Source organism: Leuciscus leuciscus (genome assembly GCF_965113295.1).
Source record: "Leuciscus leuciscus genome assembly, chromosome: 5".
NCBI classification, from domain to species: Eukaryota; Metazoa; Chordata; class Actinopteri; order Cypriniformes; family Leuciscidae; genus Leuciscus; species Leuciscus leuciscus.
This window is the reverse complement of record NC_138729.1, coordinates 43,883,522-43,900,822: the sequence shown is the minus strand read 5'-3', so window position 1 is coordinate 43,900,822 and position 17,301 is coordinate 43,883,522. Positions and strand designations below refer to the sequence as shown.

General features: G+C 37.6%; 1 protein-coding gene across 3 annotated transcripts; it reads right to left on the bottom strand.

Annotated features, from left to right (window-relative positions):
* Positions 1-259: 259 nt before the first annotated feature.
* On the bottom strand, positions 260-15,890 carry LOC309498969 (uncharacterized protein). Of its 3 annotated transcripts, XR_014206085.1 has the most exons (12): positions 15,084-15,890; positions 14,269-14,384; positions 13,316-13,381; positions 13,124-13,204; positions 11,786-11,839; positions 10,841-10,906; positions 10,649-10,729; positions 9,335-9,388; positions 7,884-8,141; positions 6,192-6,245; positions 4,788-4,886; positions 261-1,052 (listed from the first exon to the last, which is right to left on the bottom strand). XR_014206085.1 is itself a non-coding variant. In XM_082169967.1 (8 exons), exons 1-8 carry the CDS (start codon positions 14,302-14,304, stop codon positions 7,980-7,982), a joined length of 600 nt encoding a protein of 199 aa, XP_082026093.1. In that variant the 5' UTR covers positions 14,305-15,068; the 3' UTR covers positions 7,286-7,979. The 3 variants fall into 3 exon arrangements, 1 of the variants encoding a protein (XP_082026093.1); XR_014206086.1 differs by lacking the exons at positions 11,786-11,839; positions 15,084-15,890 and having other exon boundaries at positions 260-1,052; positions 14,269-15,068; XM_082169967.1 differs by lacking the exons at positions 261-1,052; positions 4,788-4,886; positions 6,192-6,245; positions 15,084-15,890 and having other exon boundaries at positions 7,286-8,141; positions 14,269-15,068.
* Positions 15,891-17,301: the final 1,411 nt, after the last annotated feature.

Sequence of the window (17,301 nt, the reverse complement as noted above, 5' to 3'; positions counted from 1 at the left end):
ATAACCACTCGTTACAACCGAGGTATGCAGCAAAGCATTTGTGAAGCCACAACACGTACAACCTTGAGGCGGATGGGCTACAACAGCAGAAGACCCCACCGGGTACCACTCATCTCCACTACAAATAGGAAAAGAGGCTACAATTTGCACAAGCTCACCAAAATTGGACAGTTGAAGGCTGGAAAAATGTTGCCTGGTCTGATGAGTCTCGATTTCTGTTGAGACATTCAGATGGTAGAGTCAGAATTTGGCGTAAACAGAATGAGAACATGGATTCATCATGCCTTGTTACCACTGTGCAGGCTGGTGGTGGTGGTGTAATGGTGTGGGGGGTGTTTTCTTGGCACACTTTAGGCCCCTTAGTGCCAATTGGGCATCGTTTAAATGCCACGGCCTACCTGAGCATTGTTTCTGACCATGTCCATCCCTTTATGACCACCATGTACCCATCCTCTGATGGCTACTTCCAGCAGGATAATGCACCATGTCACAAAGCTCGAATCATTTCAAATTGGTTTCTTGAACATGACAATGAGTTCACTGTACTAAAATGGCCCCCACAGTCACCAGATCTCAACCCAATAGAGCATCTTTGGGATGTGGTGGAACGGGAGCTTCGTGCCCTGGATGTGCATCCCACAAATCTCCATCAACTGCAAGATGCTATCCTATCAATATGGGACAACATTTCTAAAGAACGCTTTCAGCACCTTGTTGAATCAATGCCACGTAGAATTAAGGCAGTTCTGAAGGCGAAAGGGGGTCAAACACAGTATTACTATGGTGTTCCTAATAATCCTTTAGGTGAGTGTATGTGCCTTAAAATGTTCAATTGCAGCTGTAACTTCAGCATTTGACCAGCACACTTTTTGTCCTTTCCACAAGGTTTTCTATTCCTACCTCACATTCATTCTCTGTACAGAAGAATACATGCTTTAGTAAACTCTAACTATATGAGAGCTCATGTACTTACAATGGTGGTCATATTCTGATTTAAACCTCAGGTACCTTGAGGAACTTCAGTGGTTTCTCGATGGGCATCTTCTGAACACCTGTAGGAAATCAGTTATAGACAGATCAGAAACTCAGATGTAACTCAAACCTGCATCTAGAACTTAAAACTGGTTATACATCTGATATCTAAAAATTACATTTCAAATGACACTCATTATTCTGGAGATGGAATGTTGTGTTAAACATCTCCTTTTTAAAGTTTTTGACCAACATGAACATGATAAACTTATTGGTTTGGTACTGATTCCATTAATTTTGTTCTAGAAAAATTGTTATTTATAATAATATCTGATTATTGATAACTGATTTTTACAATTAATGGCAAAAGGAATGTTTAGAAATGTAATCTGATATTATCTACTGACACACTATAGCAGGGTTCACCAATCTCGGTCCTGGAGGGCCGCTGTCCTGCAGAGTTTAGCTCCAACCAGCTCCAACACACCTGGTTGAAAGTTTCTAGTATGCCTAGTGAGACCTTGATTATCTGGTTCAGGTGTGTTTAATTGGGGTTGGAGCTAAACACTGCAGGACAGCGGCCCTCCAGGACTGAGATTGGTGAACCCTGCACTATAGTATGATATATATATACATACACTATGAACAAAATTCTAAACGCTTTTGTTTTTGCCCCCATTTTTCATGAGCTGAACTAAAAGTTAAGACTTTTTCTATGTACACAAAAGGCCTATTTCTCTCAAATATTGTTCACAAATCTGTCTAAATCTGTGTTAGTGAGCACTTCTCCTTTGCCGAGATAATCCATCCACCTCACAGGTGTGGCATATCAAGATACTGATTAGACAGCATGATTATTGCACAGGTGTGCCTTAGGCTGGCCACAATAAAAGGCCACTCTAAAATGTGCAGTTTTGTGTGGTGTCGGGGGGTGGGGGGTGTGGGGTGTCGGTGTGTCGGGGGGTTGGGGGTTGGGGGTTGGGGGGTGTCGGGGGTCTGGAAACAAGTCATTATCTGGTGTGACCATCATTTGCCTCACGCAGTACAACACATCTCCTTCGCATAGAGTTGATCAGGTTGTTGATTGTGGTCTGTGGAATGTTGGTCCACTCCTCTTCAATGGCTGTGTGAAGTTGCTGGATATTGGCAGGACCTGGAACACGTTGTCGTATACGCCGATTCAGAGCATCCCAAACATGCTCAATGGGTGACATGTCCGGTGAGTAATGGTGGCCATGCAAGAACTTTGCAGAATGGGGCCGTGTATTATCATGCTGCAACATGAGGTGATGGTCGTGGATGAATGGCACAACAATGGGCCTTAGGATCTCATCAAGGTATCTCTGTGCATTCAAAGTGCCATCAATAAAATGCACCTGCGTTCGTTGTCCATAACATACGCCTGCACATACCATAACCCCACCATGGGCCACTCGATCCACAATGTTGACATCAGCAAACCTGTCTGCCATCTGCCCTGCACAGTGAAAACCGGGATTCATCCGTGAAGAGAACACCTCTCCAAAGTGCCAGACGCCATCGAATGTGAGCATTTGCCCACGCAGGTCGTTTACAACGACCAACTGCAGGTCGAGACCCCGATGAGGACGATGAGCATGCAGATGAGCTTCCCTGAGACGGTTTTTGACAGTTTGTGCAGAAATTCTTTGGTTATGCAAACCGATTGTTGCAGCAGCTGTCCGGGTGGCTGGCCTCAGACGGTGTTGGAGGTGAAGATGCTGGATGTGGAAGTCCTGGGCTGGTGTGGTTACACGTGGTCTGCAGTTGTGAGGCCGGTTGGATGTACTGCCAAATTCTCTGAAAAGCCTTTGGAGACGGCTTATGGTAGAGAAATGAACATTCAATTCACGGGCAACAGCAGGTGGACATTCCTGCTGTCAGCATGCCAATTGCACGCTCCCTCAAAACTTGCGACATCTGTGGCATTGTGCTGTGTGATAAAACTGCACATTTTAGAGTGGCCTTTTATTGTGGCCAGCCTAAGGCACACCTGTGCAATAATCATGCTGTCTAATCAGTATCTTGATATGCCACACCTGTGAGGTGGATGGATTAACTCGGCAAAGGAGAAGTGCTCACTAACACAGCTTTAGACAGATTTTTGAACAATATTTGAGAGAAATAGGCATTTTGGGTACATAGAAGAAGTCTTAGAACTTTGAGTTAGATCTATAATTTTGTTCAGTGTATATAACTGGCTTTAAACCATTTTTCTTTGGTGAAAATACTAACGTAAAATTGTACCACAATATATATTGGTTTAAAATAATAATAAACATGTTCATAAACACAAACTTGTTATGCTGGGTACACACCAAAAGATAATTAAGCTGATTTTGGGCCGATTTCCCCCTTCTGACAATCCTAGCTGTGTCCCGATTATCTTGATGGTTATAGATTATCTTATCAGATTTTCCCTTGGTGTGAGGTGTGTTAAGAGTGTCCGAACCTGATCGGAAGAACGTCGGAGCCGCCCTGATCTCGAATCGCAAATATTCAACATGTTGAATATTTACGATCAGAAATCCTGAAATGTGGGGGGAAGCCCAAGGACAAACGCGCGCATGCTCTGGAGATTATCACGTGAAAGGAAACAATATCCAATCAGAAAGCGAGATGAAGGAAGAAGGAAGCATAACAAACGCAGTCATGGCGGCACAAAGTGAAATTGATGTGGACAGCAGAGATGGAGGATCAGCTTGTTGATTTGTGGAACAAATGTTTACACAACGTGTTGTGTAAAACTTTTCCAAACACTATCATTGCAATTTCTTCCTGCATATCGTCCGCCATGCTTATTCTGAGGTCTCTAGAGTGTTAACAGTCGAGACTCTGATTGCATGGTCTTTAGGGTTGGGTATCTAGAACCGGTTCCAAAATGCCAAAAACAGGGGATTCGATAAGACGTGCGCACTTCAATTCCGCTTATCGATTCCTTACTTTGGTGATGCTCACATGCGCGAGGTGAATGGCAGTGAGCATTTGTTTACAGTTGTATTGATCTGCCAGGACCTGCCTGCCGCACATGCGCTGTACATTATATTTACGATGGCGGAGCGCAGCAGACGTTCAAAAGTTTGGTTAAGCTTTTCAAAAAAAGATGAAAATACAGCGAATTGTATCACATGCAAGAAAGACATTTCATGCAAGGGAGGAAGCACCTCCAATATGATGAAACATTTGCTGCAACACAGGGTCAATTTGAAGGAATGCAGCGCATTTGATTCGGTGCGATCTCTCAACAGCAGTACCACAGGTTTCCACACACCAGATAAAGCTACTAGCAGCAGCAATAGCAGTCTCTCACACTCAGGTACAAAACTAGAGCCGCATAATTCTGGATAAAATGAGAACCAGTTTTGTTTAAAATAGAGATCATGAATAAATACATCAGACAATTAATACGAGTCGAGTCTATAATTCCTTAAAGTGTTATATATATACAGTATATTGTAAATTAAGATGCATTGTCACAGTTTTACTGGTAATAGCCTAAATGTAACAAGAATAAAAGGTAGAAAAAAGTATTTGCTCTCTTTTTTCTCTCCAATAAATATTGGAATCGAAACCAAGAATCGTTAAGAACCGGATTCGATAAGCAGAATCGGAATCGTTAATTTAAACGATACCCAACCCTCACGGTCTTTTCACATCATGGCACACCACACACTATAGGAGCAAAACGGTTAAATCTAGGATTTTTTGTCCTCATGTTTGTGGTCTATCACATTTTGAAAATCTTATAAGATGTAAAAAATCTTTTGGTGTGTAACCCAGCATTAGTTGACACATACCAACATTACTGGAGACGCCTGCAGCTCCAGCAGGAACATCACCTTCAGAACCGCTTTCATCAGGATCACGGGCATCAGAGTCCGTCATACTGATCTCATCTTAAAGAAAAAGAGACATTTAAAACAAGAACATCTTCAGTTTAACCTGTATTCAGAAGTCATTTATGAAACATGACAAATGGCACCGTTTAATAATAATAATCATATTAATAACAACTATAATACTTCACTAAGATCACTATTATTAGAATTATCGCCTAGACAGTGATATACTAATACTGTCAATGAAAAATTTATATTTTATAATGAGTATATTATTTTACAATAAGAGGTTATAATACTTTCTTAATTTCTTCACTTAAGCTGTTATACTGGCAGAAACCTGCAGTTTAAGTGAAAACAGGTTTATAAACGCATCTTATTGCAAAATTGGATTACCACAAAAAATGTGGATATAATGCGAATGTGAAAATAGAGAGTAACTGGTGCTGGTTGCGTTCCCAAATGCATGTTAAACTTATGGCACATGCAGAGATGGAGTTCACTGCATTCATTCCCTGTGAAACGAGGCATGGAAAAAGCCAGATCATGAGCTGATCGAGCGAGCAAAGTGTGCTCTTCAGTTTGAAACACGCAGCACAACAGACTACAGACTTACTTTCTTATCGTCTTTTGCGATTTGATAAGGGCATTAAGCCATGTTGTGCTTTTGATTTTAATATGTTTGAGAGATGCTTTGCCAAAGCAATTGCGCAAAAAACAAAGACAATTTATGTTATTATGAGGCGTAAAAATATTTTCGGTTCTTTTGGTTCAAACTGTGCAGGGACAGATTAGACTGTGGTGGGTCACTAGAGTAAATTAATGGTAACACTATGAATTTTACTCCTCCCAAAAATGCCAAATAATAAACAGGTGAGAGCGTATTTTAGGCTATATGACACGATATAGTGAGATATGACAGCGCTTCTGCAACACGCATCACTGCAGATGAGTAGCTGAGGATCTCTTCAGCATGCTGATGCACAAAATACAAACTAAAAATAAATTAAAGTAAGTCGCAGATGCTCAACACACAGTCATCTTCATTAAAAGTAGTGAGAATAAATGATTTTACCAGTGCTGATGCTACTCTCTCTCCTATTGATCTTAAAATTAGCTGATACAAAAAAATGCTGCTCATAGCGGTAGCTTTCGATGACGTGAACACCGTTAAATCTGATATAGCGCGGGAAATGAAGATCGGATTTATGTCTGTTTTGTGCAGACACATTTATGTGGCCAAGTGTAAATGGAATTGTTTTGACAATGAAATGACCAGGTGTAAAACAGCCCCAAAGATGATGTGAAAAAGTTCTTACTAGACTAGCATTTCCTAAAATGATGCAATGCTCTTTTTATTACCATCTCAACACAGTCTTGATCCTCCAATGATGATTGTTCCTTCTCAGGGCTCACCTGAAAGCAAGGCAAAGAAAGAAAAAATAAACATCTATTAGATACAAAGGATTCAGAGATTCTCCAAATGAAGCAGCACAGATACTTGACTCCATTAACACTGACTGATCACTGTCATAAAACATACAATTAAAACAATTTCACATTATCAATGATATACTTGAGCAAAAGAAGGCTGATGACGCCAAACTAATTCAGGTATGATGGGACATTTCAAACAGTGACTTAAGATTTAAAACACTGTGACATAAGTTGTAATCAAGTATAAAGTTAAAACCCTATAAATATATGGTCATAACCAATCAGGGATGCATGAAAATAATGCTCATTATTAATGTTATCATTGTCAATCCGATAAGAAAATTAGGCCGCTATATTAACACTAATAAATAATGGATTACTTCCTTCAGCTTCAGATGTGCGCTGTTCACCATGATGGTTTTGAAATGTTTGAATCACAAATCTGTGAAATCAGCGCATTGTTACAGGGAGAGTTCGCTTGTGGAATTGTAAGTTGTAATATTTTTTATTTTTGTTATATATCTGATTTATCTCATATAGGATGCATTTGGCTGAGTTAATGAGTGCTGCAGTAAACACTTCACTGTAGGCCTACCGGTGGTCAGCAAAACATTAATTATGATTGGGACTGTCATATATACATAACACTATAATGAGCAAACTATTGCATTAAAAACGTCGTGAATTCTTTGGGTTTAGTTGCTGTGTTTCAGCGTGTTGTCCTGGGAGGAGCGCATCCACAACAGGAGTTTCACTATGTAATAGTTGATTACTATTAATAATAGCTCAAGTTAATCTGTGCATGATTTTGTGCAAGTATAAGTTGTAATATTGTGTTTATTTTGTATAAATATCTAATTTATCATATATAGGTTGTGTTCCGTTGAGCTAAAACCATCTAACAAAGCCTCAGTTTAGGGGTGTTCCTTCAGCTCTTTAGGCCATTTCATTTTAAGTTTAATGTTGTCTAATAACTTGTTTGCATTTTAATTTCATTTGATTTATTATTATTATTATTATTATTAAGGCAATAGATGTTTTGGTAAAACTTCACAATACATATGTTATTGCATTAACTAACATGAACTAACAGAGAGAAGAACTTTTGTTAATGTGAGTTAATAAAATATGTGAGTTCATGTTAGTTCACAGTGCATTAAATTAACAGATACAACACTGGATCCTAAAATGTCTTGGAAAATGTTGAGATTAACGTTAAGTAAGATAAACATTAAGTAAATCCTGTAGAAGTATTGTTCATTCATTGTTAGTTCATGTTAACTAATACTAACAAGATGAAACCTTTTTATAAAGTATTGCCATTTTTTTATAAAGAAAGTTGGAAATATGAATGTAAAATTCATTTTAAAAGTTAAGGAATCTTACATTAGGCCACTGTACTGTATATGTTTGATTTATGTTGAAGTGTTTGGGACATTGGCTTTAAATGATGTGCGTTTCGTTTTTGTAATCAGGCTTTCAAAGTATATCAAATTTTGGATTTAGATTCATCGGCTAATATATCAGATATCGGCTTTCGAATATAAAGAATGATCAGTTATCGGCCCAAATGTTCATATCGCTGTATCCCTAATTTGATTTCCAAAAAAACAATACCTTCTGTACATCTCTGACTTCTGACTGGGACGGGGACGGACTCTTCATTTCGAGAGTGGAGGGTTCAACCTCACTGAGAGTCTACAAAACATAACATTAGACATGAAACAGTGGTGTAAATATGTGAACACTAGATCTCACAGATGTCTCTGCTTCGTTTGCTCGTTCTCTTCCAGCACAACTCTCACTTACCTTGTCTAGTCCCACAGTAAGAGCAGCACAATCACTGCCTGATGACCACTGGCTCTTATGGCTCATCTGAGAATATGAAATTAAGCGTTACATACAGAAACACTTCACCTAAGAGTTTAAAAAAAGCATTATAAATGGAATATATAAAGGATAATGTACAGTCAGTCAGTAATTAATAAAAAATAAACTGACAGGATAATAAGGGTCCTGATACACAGCTACCTATCAATAAATATTTGCACATGAAATACTGATTTGAGATAATATACAAGATTACAAAATAGTTAAAGTTTTCAAATCAATATTTCAATATTTAAATGCTACCACAAGGTAATGTTCACGGCTTTTATGCATCACATGACATGTGTTTTCATTCCAGTGTGTCAGGTTGTGTGTAGCTTTACACCAGTTTTATGAGGACACCGTTTTATGAGGACATCATAAGAGCATGTTCCTGATGTTTGACTTGACTGAAGAATCTCAGTGTGTTGTGTAAGTTTAACAGAATCCTGGTCTATGAGGACACTAGATTTATGAGGACATCATAAGAGCATGTTCCTGATGTTTGACTTTGACTGAAGAATCTCAGTGTGTTGTGTAAGTTTAACAGAATACTGGTCTATGAGGACACTAGATTTATGAGGACATCATAAGAACATGATCCTGATGTTTGACTTTGACTGAGTGTGTTGTGTAAGTTTAACAGAATCCTGGTCTATGAGGACACTAGATTTATGAGGACATCATAAGAACATGATCCTGATGTTTGACTTGACTGAAGAATCTCAGTGTGTTGTGTAAGTTTAACAGAATCCTGGTCTATGAGGACACTAGATTTATGAGGACATCATAAGAGCATGTTCCTGATGTTTGACTTGACTGAAGAATCTCAGTGTGTTGTGTAAGTTTAACAGAATCCTGGTCTATGAGGACACTAGATTTATGAGGACATCATAAGAGCATGTTCCTGATGTTTGACTTTGACTGAAGAATCTCAGTGTGTTGTGTAAGTTTAACAGAATCCTGGTCTATGAGGACACTAGTTTTACTGGGACACTGGTAACTAGATACATTTGGACGGCACTGAGTTCAAGTGTGTGTATGTATGAGAGTGATACGAGACATTGCGCCTGTGCTAGATGTACAGTAAGTGATCGTGACTCACTTCTTACACACACAATCATAATTCAGGGACTGATAACTGTGGCAAATAATCTGTTTCTGAGGAAACAGAGTTATTACATTAACTTATTGGATACCTTTAGAGTTGCTGTATCTTGTTCAGGTTTCATCTGATTCTTCAGAGTTATCATCTGAAAAAAAAAAGTTGTAAAAATATATAAAAAAGACAAATAAATACTAATTTTAGTATCACTTATTGACAGCCAAACAGAGGTTGCTATTTTTTACCAACTTCAATGATTATATTTAATCTGACAAGCACAAATAGTTTTCGCTATTGGTATTAGCCACAATGAGCTGTGAATTATGGGTTATCAGTATCGATCCTAATATTCCATATGTGTGTCCCGGTAAAACTAGTGTCCTCATAGACCAGGATTCTGTCAAACTTACACAACACACTGAGATTCTCCTGTCAAGTTAAACATCAGGACATTGCTCTTATGATGTCCTCATAAAACGGTGTCCTCATAAAACAGGTGTAAGACACACACACACTTGACACACTGTAATGAACATGCATGTAATGTGATGCATTAAAGCCATGAACATTAACTTGTAGGGCTGCACAATGTATTGCTTTATCATTCATACCCATCTGTGGTAGTGACATTGCAGTATAGGCCTCTGTGAAGTCAGGCTATATAAAGACTCTGCCGTGTTATTTTACAGTTGATTCCTCAAGTTCTGTACCTAAATGCTGTTAGACTTACCTGGAATATATGAGGCATTGTTTATTTCACATCTTTGTTAATTTTTTTTATCTCTGCTTGCAATTTATTATTTTCTATGCAGATGCAAACCCCTACAAAATCACACCAATCATTCTAGAATGATTAATTATTTCCAAATAGAGCTATTCAATTCATTTAGTGAAATTGCTTTTCATATTGAAAAACTTTTGTTAATGTGAGTTAATAAAATATGCGAATTCATGTTCGTTCACAGTGTATTAAATTAACAGATACAACACTGATCCTAAAATGTCTTGGAAAATGTTAAGATTAACGTTAAGTAAGATAAACATTAAGTAAATCCTGTAGAAGTATTGTTCATTCATTGTTAGTTCATGTTAACTAATACTAACAAGATGAAACCTTTTTATAAAGAAAGTTGGAAATATGAATGTAAAATTCATTTTAAAAGTTAAGGAATCTTACATTAGGCCACTGTACTGTATATGTTTGATTTATGTTGAAGTGTTTGGGACATTGGCTTTAAATGATGTGCGTTTCGTTTTTGTAATCAGGCTTTCAAAGTATATCAAATTTTGGATTTAGATTCATCGGCTAATATATCAGATATCGGCTTTCGAATATAAAGAATGATCAGTTATCGGCCCAAATGTTCATATCGCTGTATCCCTAATTTGATTTCCAAAAAAACAATACCTTCTGTACATCTCTGACTTCTGACTGGGACGGGGACGGACTCTTCATTTCGAGAGTGGAGGGTTCAACCTCACTGAGAGTCTACAAAACATAACATTAGACATGAAACAGTGGTGTAAATATGTGAACACTAGATCTCACAGATGTCTCTGCTTCGTTTGCTCGTTCTCTTCCAGCACAACTCTCACTTACCTTGTCTAGTCCCACAGTAAGAGCAGCACAATCACTGCCTGATGACCACTGGCTCTTATGGCTCATCTGAGAATATGAAATTAAGCGTTACATACAGAAACACTTCACCTAAGAGTTTAAAAAAAGCATTATAAATGGAATATATAAAGGATAATGTACAGTCAGTCAGTAATTAATACAAAATAAACTGACAGGATAATAAGGGTCCTGATACACAGCTACCTATCAATAAATATTTGCACATGAAATACTGATTTGAGATAATATACAAGATTACAAAATAGTTAAAGTTTTCAAATCAATATTTCAATATTTAAATGCTACCACAAGGTAATGTTCACGGCTTTTATGCATCACATGACATGTGTTTTCATTCCAGTGTGTCAGGTTGTGTGTAGCTTTACACCAGTTTTATGAGGACACCGTTTTATGAGGACATCATAAGAGCATGTTCCTGATGTTTGACTTGACTGAAGAATCTCAGTGTGTTGTGTAAGTTTAACAGAATCCTGGTCTATGAGGACACTAGATTTATGAGGACATCATAAGAACATGATCCTGATGTTTGACTTTGACTGAGTGTGTTGTGTAAGTTTAACAGAATCCTGGTCTATGAGGACACTAGATTTATGAGGACATCATAAGAGCATGTTCCTGATGTTTGACTTGACTGAAGAATCTCAGTGTGTTGTGTAAGTTTAACAGAATACTGGTCTATGAGGACACTAGTTTTACTGGGACACTGGTAACTAGATACATTTGGACGGCACTGAGTTCAAGTGTGTGTATGTATGAGAGTGATACGAGACATTGCGCCTGTGCTAGATGTACAGTAAGTGATCGTGACTCACTTCTTACACACACAATCATAATTCAGGGACTGATAACTGTGGCAAATAATCTGTTTCTGAGGAAACAGAGTTATTACATTAACTTATTGGATACCTTTAGAGTTGCTGTATCTTGTTCAGGTTTCATCTGATTCTTCAGAGTTATCATCTGAAAAAAAAAAGTTGTAAAAATATATAAAAAAGACAAATAAATACTAATTTTAGTATCACTTATTGACAGCCAAACAGAGGTTGCTATTTTTTACCAACTTCAATGATTATATTTAATCTGACAAGCACAAATAGTTTTCGCTATTGGTATTAGCCACAATGAGCTGTGAATTATGGGTTATCAGTATCGATCCTAATATTCCATATGTGTGTCCCGGTAAAACTAGTGTCCTCATAGACCAGGATTCTGTCAAACTTACACAACACACTGAGATTCTCCTGTCAAGTTAAACATCAGGAACATGCTCTTATGATGTCCTCATAAAACGGTGTCCTCATAAAACAGGTGTAAGACACACACACACACTTGACACACTGTAATGAACATGCATGTAATGTGATGCATTAAAGCCATGAACATTAACTTGTAGGGCTGCACAATGTATTGCTTTATCATTCATACCCATCTGTGGTAGTGACATTGCAGTATAGGCCTCTGTGAAGTCAGGCTATATAAAGACTCTGCCGTGTTATTTTACAGTTGATTCCTCAAGTTCTGTACCTAAATGCTGTTAGACTTACCTGGAATATATGAGGCATTGTTTATTTCACATCTTTGTTAATTTTTTTTATCTCTGCTTGCAATTTATTATTTTCTATGCAGATGCAAACCCCTACAAAATCACACCAATCATTCTAGAATGATTAATTATTTCCAAATAGAGCTATTCAATTCATTTAGTGAAATTGCTTTTCATATTGAAAAACTTTTGTTAATGTGAGTTAATAAAATATGCGAATTCATGTTCGTTCACAGTGTATTAAATTAACAGATACAACACTGGATCCTAAAATGTCTTGGAAAATGTTGAGATTAACGTTAAGTAAGATAAACATTAAGTAAATCCTGTAGAAGTATTGTTCATTCATTGTTAGTTCATGTTAACTAATACTAACAAGATGAAACCTTTTTATAAAGTATTGCCATTTTTTTATAAAGAAAGTTGGAAATATGAATGTAAAATTCATTTTAAAAGTTAAGGAATCTTACATTAGGCCACTGTACTGTATATGTTTGATTTATGTTGAAGTGTTTGGGACATTGGCTTTAAATGATGTGCGTTTCGTTTTTGTAATCAGGCTTTCAAAGTATATCAAATTTTGGATTTAGATTCATCGGCTAATATATCAGATATCGGCTTTCGAATATAAAGAATGATCAGTTATCGGCCCAAATGTTCATATCGCTGTATCCCTAATTTGATTTCCAAAAAAACAATACCTTCTGTACATCTCTGACTTCTGACTGGGACGGGGACGGACTCTTCATTTCGAGAGTGGAGGGTTCAACCTCACTGAGAGTCTACAAAACATAACATTAGACATGAAACAGTGGTGTAAATATGTGAACACTAGATCTCACAGATGTCTCTGCTTCGTTTGCTCGTTCTCTTCCAGCACAACTCTCACTTACTTTGTCTAGTCCCACAGTAAGAGCAGCACAATCACTGCCTGATGACCACTGGCTCTTATGGCTCATCTGAGAATATGAAATTAAGCGTTACATACAGAAACACTTCACCTAAGAGTTTAAAAAAAGCATTATAAATGGAATATATAAAGGATAATGTACAGTCAGTCAGTAATTAATACAAAATAAACTGACAGGATAATAAGGGTCCTGATACACAGCTACCTATCAATAAATATTTGCACATGAAATACTGATTTGAGATAATATACAAGACTTCAAAATAGTTAAAGTTTTCAAATCAATATTTAAATGCTACCACAAGGTAATGTTCACGGCTTTTATGCATCACATTACATGTGTTTTCATTCCAGTGTGTCAGGTTGTGTGTAGCTTTACACCAGTTTTATGAGGACACCGTTTTATGAGGACATCATAAGAGCATGTTCCTGATGTTTGACTTGACTGAAGAATCTCAGTGTGTTGTGTAAGTTTAACAGAATCCTGGTCTATGAGGACACTAGATTTATGAGGACATCATAAGAACATGATCCTGATGTTTGACTTTGACTGAAGAATCTCAGTGTGTTGTGTAAGTTTAACAGAATACTGGTCTATGAGGACACTAGATTTATGAGGACATCATAAGAACATGATCCTGATGTTTGACTTTGACTGAGTGTGTTGTGTAAGTTTAACAGAATACTGGTCTATGAGGACACTAGTTTTACTGGGACACTGGTAACTAGATACATTTGGACGGCACTGAGTTCAAGTGTGTGTATGTATGAGAGTGATACGAGACATTGCGCCTGTGCTAGATGTACAGTAAGTGATCGTGACTCACTTCTTACACACACAATCATAATTCAGGGACTGATAACTGTGGCAAATAATCTGTTTCTGAGGAACACTGGTCGCATGGCACTGCTTAAGCATGGAAACCCTGAACTCACCTTTATAATGATTGCTGAATCTGCCCTGGAGCTCATCTTTGTCTGTAAACGGCATGTCCTCTTCCAGATCTTGATCTTCTCCTTCACTGACTCACTTCAGCCATCATCCCATGTGTCTGCGCGCATAGAAAAAGACTCTCATTAATCACGACCATTGCATTTCATTTGACATATTATTCAAAAAGCTTGTTTTAAATAAATTGATCAATTATGGTAAACAGCATTCAAGTTATTTTAATACTTTATTATTATATGATATTTAAGGAATATGTTAATTGATAATAACTATTCATTCATAGATTTCATTCACAATTGATACATTATAGGCAATAATAGTGACAGTATTAATAAGACTGAATCAGACTGACAGTTCTAATAATATTCAGAGTATATTTTATTATAGTCAGGAGTAATATGAGCACATATTTGTGTCTTAATGTGTTTAAAGCAAGCATAACTGTAGTAATATTAACAGTAGCATATCAGGATACTGTACTGGGTGAAATAGCCTCCCCTTCACATACTGTAGTCATGACAACGCGTTATTATGATGGCTAGACTATTTTATGAGATCAGAAAAGGTAGCAGTTACAAATATAGTGCAATCGAAAACGAGTTTAAAATGACAAGCATCGCTGATTCCCTCATGTCAGTCTGTAAACAGAATCACTATAGGTCCGCTAGCACCGTTAGCATCACGCGCTAGCTGCTTTCTAACTGTAAAACGAGCAGCGAAGAGCATACAGAACATGCACAAACAAGCCAACCGGACCCACATGCTATTAGAGAAGCAATTAAACAACGTTATAACTTACCTTTTGGATAACAGTTGCCTTCATCAGGTCCACAGATGTCTTCTCAGGTGCAGAGTTTGTCCAGTCCAAACAGGAAATGACGTGACGACGAATGACTACACCTCTGATTACGTTGTACTTATCATAATATAAACGGGATTTTATTTATTTATTTATCATATATTTAATGCAAAATTAATAAATTACAGGCAAAAATACTTAAATAATTAGTATTTTGCATTAAGTTGCTACACATTTTAAAGCTGATTGAAGCTCCGCCCACTGGCGCCATCTTGTTTTCGCGATCTCCCGCCTACCGGTACCGATCTGACCAATCACTAAAGCTGATTGAAGCTCCGCCCACTGGCGCCATCTTGTTTTCGCGATTTCCCGCCTACCGGTACCGATCTGACCAATCACAGGCCCCAAAGAATACACTTGTGTAAAAGATGCAAATTTTTGATGACGCGGGTGTAATACCAGGACCTGGCTACAGGGGCGCACTCTCGAAATCAGGGATACACTGTGTATGGTAAAATTTCAGGGTTTTGTGGTATGTAAGGACATGGCGCCAAACTTTGAGAGGGAGCTTCTGGAACGTAGTAAATGACATCTACGCTGTCGGATTTATGAGGACATGGCCTCTGTCCTCATAAACCCAAATGTCCCCATAGTGCTGGTGCGTATTCAGGTCAAAAGTCCTCGTAAACCACAAAAACAAACACACACACACACACACACACACACACACACACACACACACACACACACACACACACACACACACACACACACACACACACACACACACACACACACACACACACACGCACCATAATCCATAGCATCCCAACCTCTTCCCTTCAAGGGTCACCTGGGTTAAGATGAGTGACAGCTCTCCGGATCACAAGGTCCTATAGAGGAGAGAGTGAATTTGGTGGAAAGATCATCTCCTCCCTCGGGGTGGTCAAGGCTTCACTCTGAGAGAAGACTGATAAGAACACAGAGTGACGAGGGACATATGTCTGAGACAGATAAAAAAAACAAAAAAACATGAGCATCAGAGAGAAACGCTGCAGGAACTTTAGCACAAAGCAGCTCTGTCCCAACAGACTGAAGGTTACATGCAACACCTATGGCGGAGAGTGAGGGGGTTTTGCTAAAATGCGATCAAGTGGAGAGCTGAATTCGTCTTTCGTTTTCACACCCTGCCCATTTTCCCCGACAGCCTCGTGCCTTGGTCATTGTTCTTCTAAATGTTTGATTTTCTGCCAGTCTCGTTTGATAGATGCGACCTGCTCATGAGTTGTTTCGACTCTGAAACCCATTTAGATTTTTATGTGATCAATTTTGTGCACAAAAAAAAAAAAAAAAAAATTATCATAATAAATTTTATTATTATTATCCAAATTGTTGTGAAGATGTTATCATATAAATGGTAACTGCCATAAAAACTTGTTTTTGAGAAAGTGGCATCTAAAGATTTTTCAAAAAAATCTTTTCAAAAGCTTTTACTTTTTTGACAGATTTATTATATAAATATTTACTATATTATTATATTAAATAATGACGACATCAATAAACAGATTAAGTAGAAATATAATGCATTTATACTATAGTGTGTGCATTTAATTTAATATTTAATTCTTGAATATTTAATATGATTAAATACTATAATTTTAGCTATGATCTCTAAAGGTCTTTACTATTCTAAAGGTAACTGTTTCTCCTTAAAATATATTTTTGATGGACAAATTTTGTGGAAATTAGCCATTAAGGTTTGACTATGAATTCAGTTTTTTGATTAATTATCGTTCTGAATTTGAAGTGAGAAATGGAGTTCTTCAGAACAGTCCAGGGAAGGTTTTTTATTCATTTTAAATATCCACAGCTAAAATACAGATAGAGTGAAACACCCTCCTCAAGTTATTGAATCACTATGACTTGCTTAAGGACAAGCAACAGGAAACATGCACAAATAGAGGGGAATTTGTGGGGATGTACGGTTGTATTTCATACTTTCCAAAGCAACCACTCAGTAAGCAATTTCTCACAGATTTCCCATCAACACATCATCACCAGCGTTTGCTGTAAAGTGGATTCATTGTTTCCTGCAACAGTTCTCAGTGCACACAGATTCATTTGATCGCTACGGAGCAATCGGGGGTTATAAAGCGTGACCAACCGATGGAATCGAAAGGCGGCGCTTTGGCCTCTGATGTTATGACTGCAACAATCA

Excerpts from the sequence above, each read along its gene's own strand:
- LOC309498969 (XM_082169967.1), bottom strand. The coding sequence starts at position 14,304 with ATGAGCTCCAGGGCAGATTCAGCAATCATTATAAAG. Across the intron at positions 9,389-10,648 it reads AAGTCAGAGATGTACAGAAG|ATGATAACTCTGAAGAATCA; the intron begins GTATTGTTTTTT and ends TTTTTTTTTCAG. Across the intron at positions 8,142-9,334 it reads AAGATACAGCAACTCTAAAG|ATGAGCCATAAGAGCCAGTG; the intron begins GTATCCAATAAG and ends TCATATTCTCAG.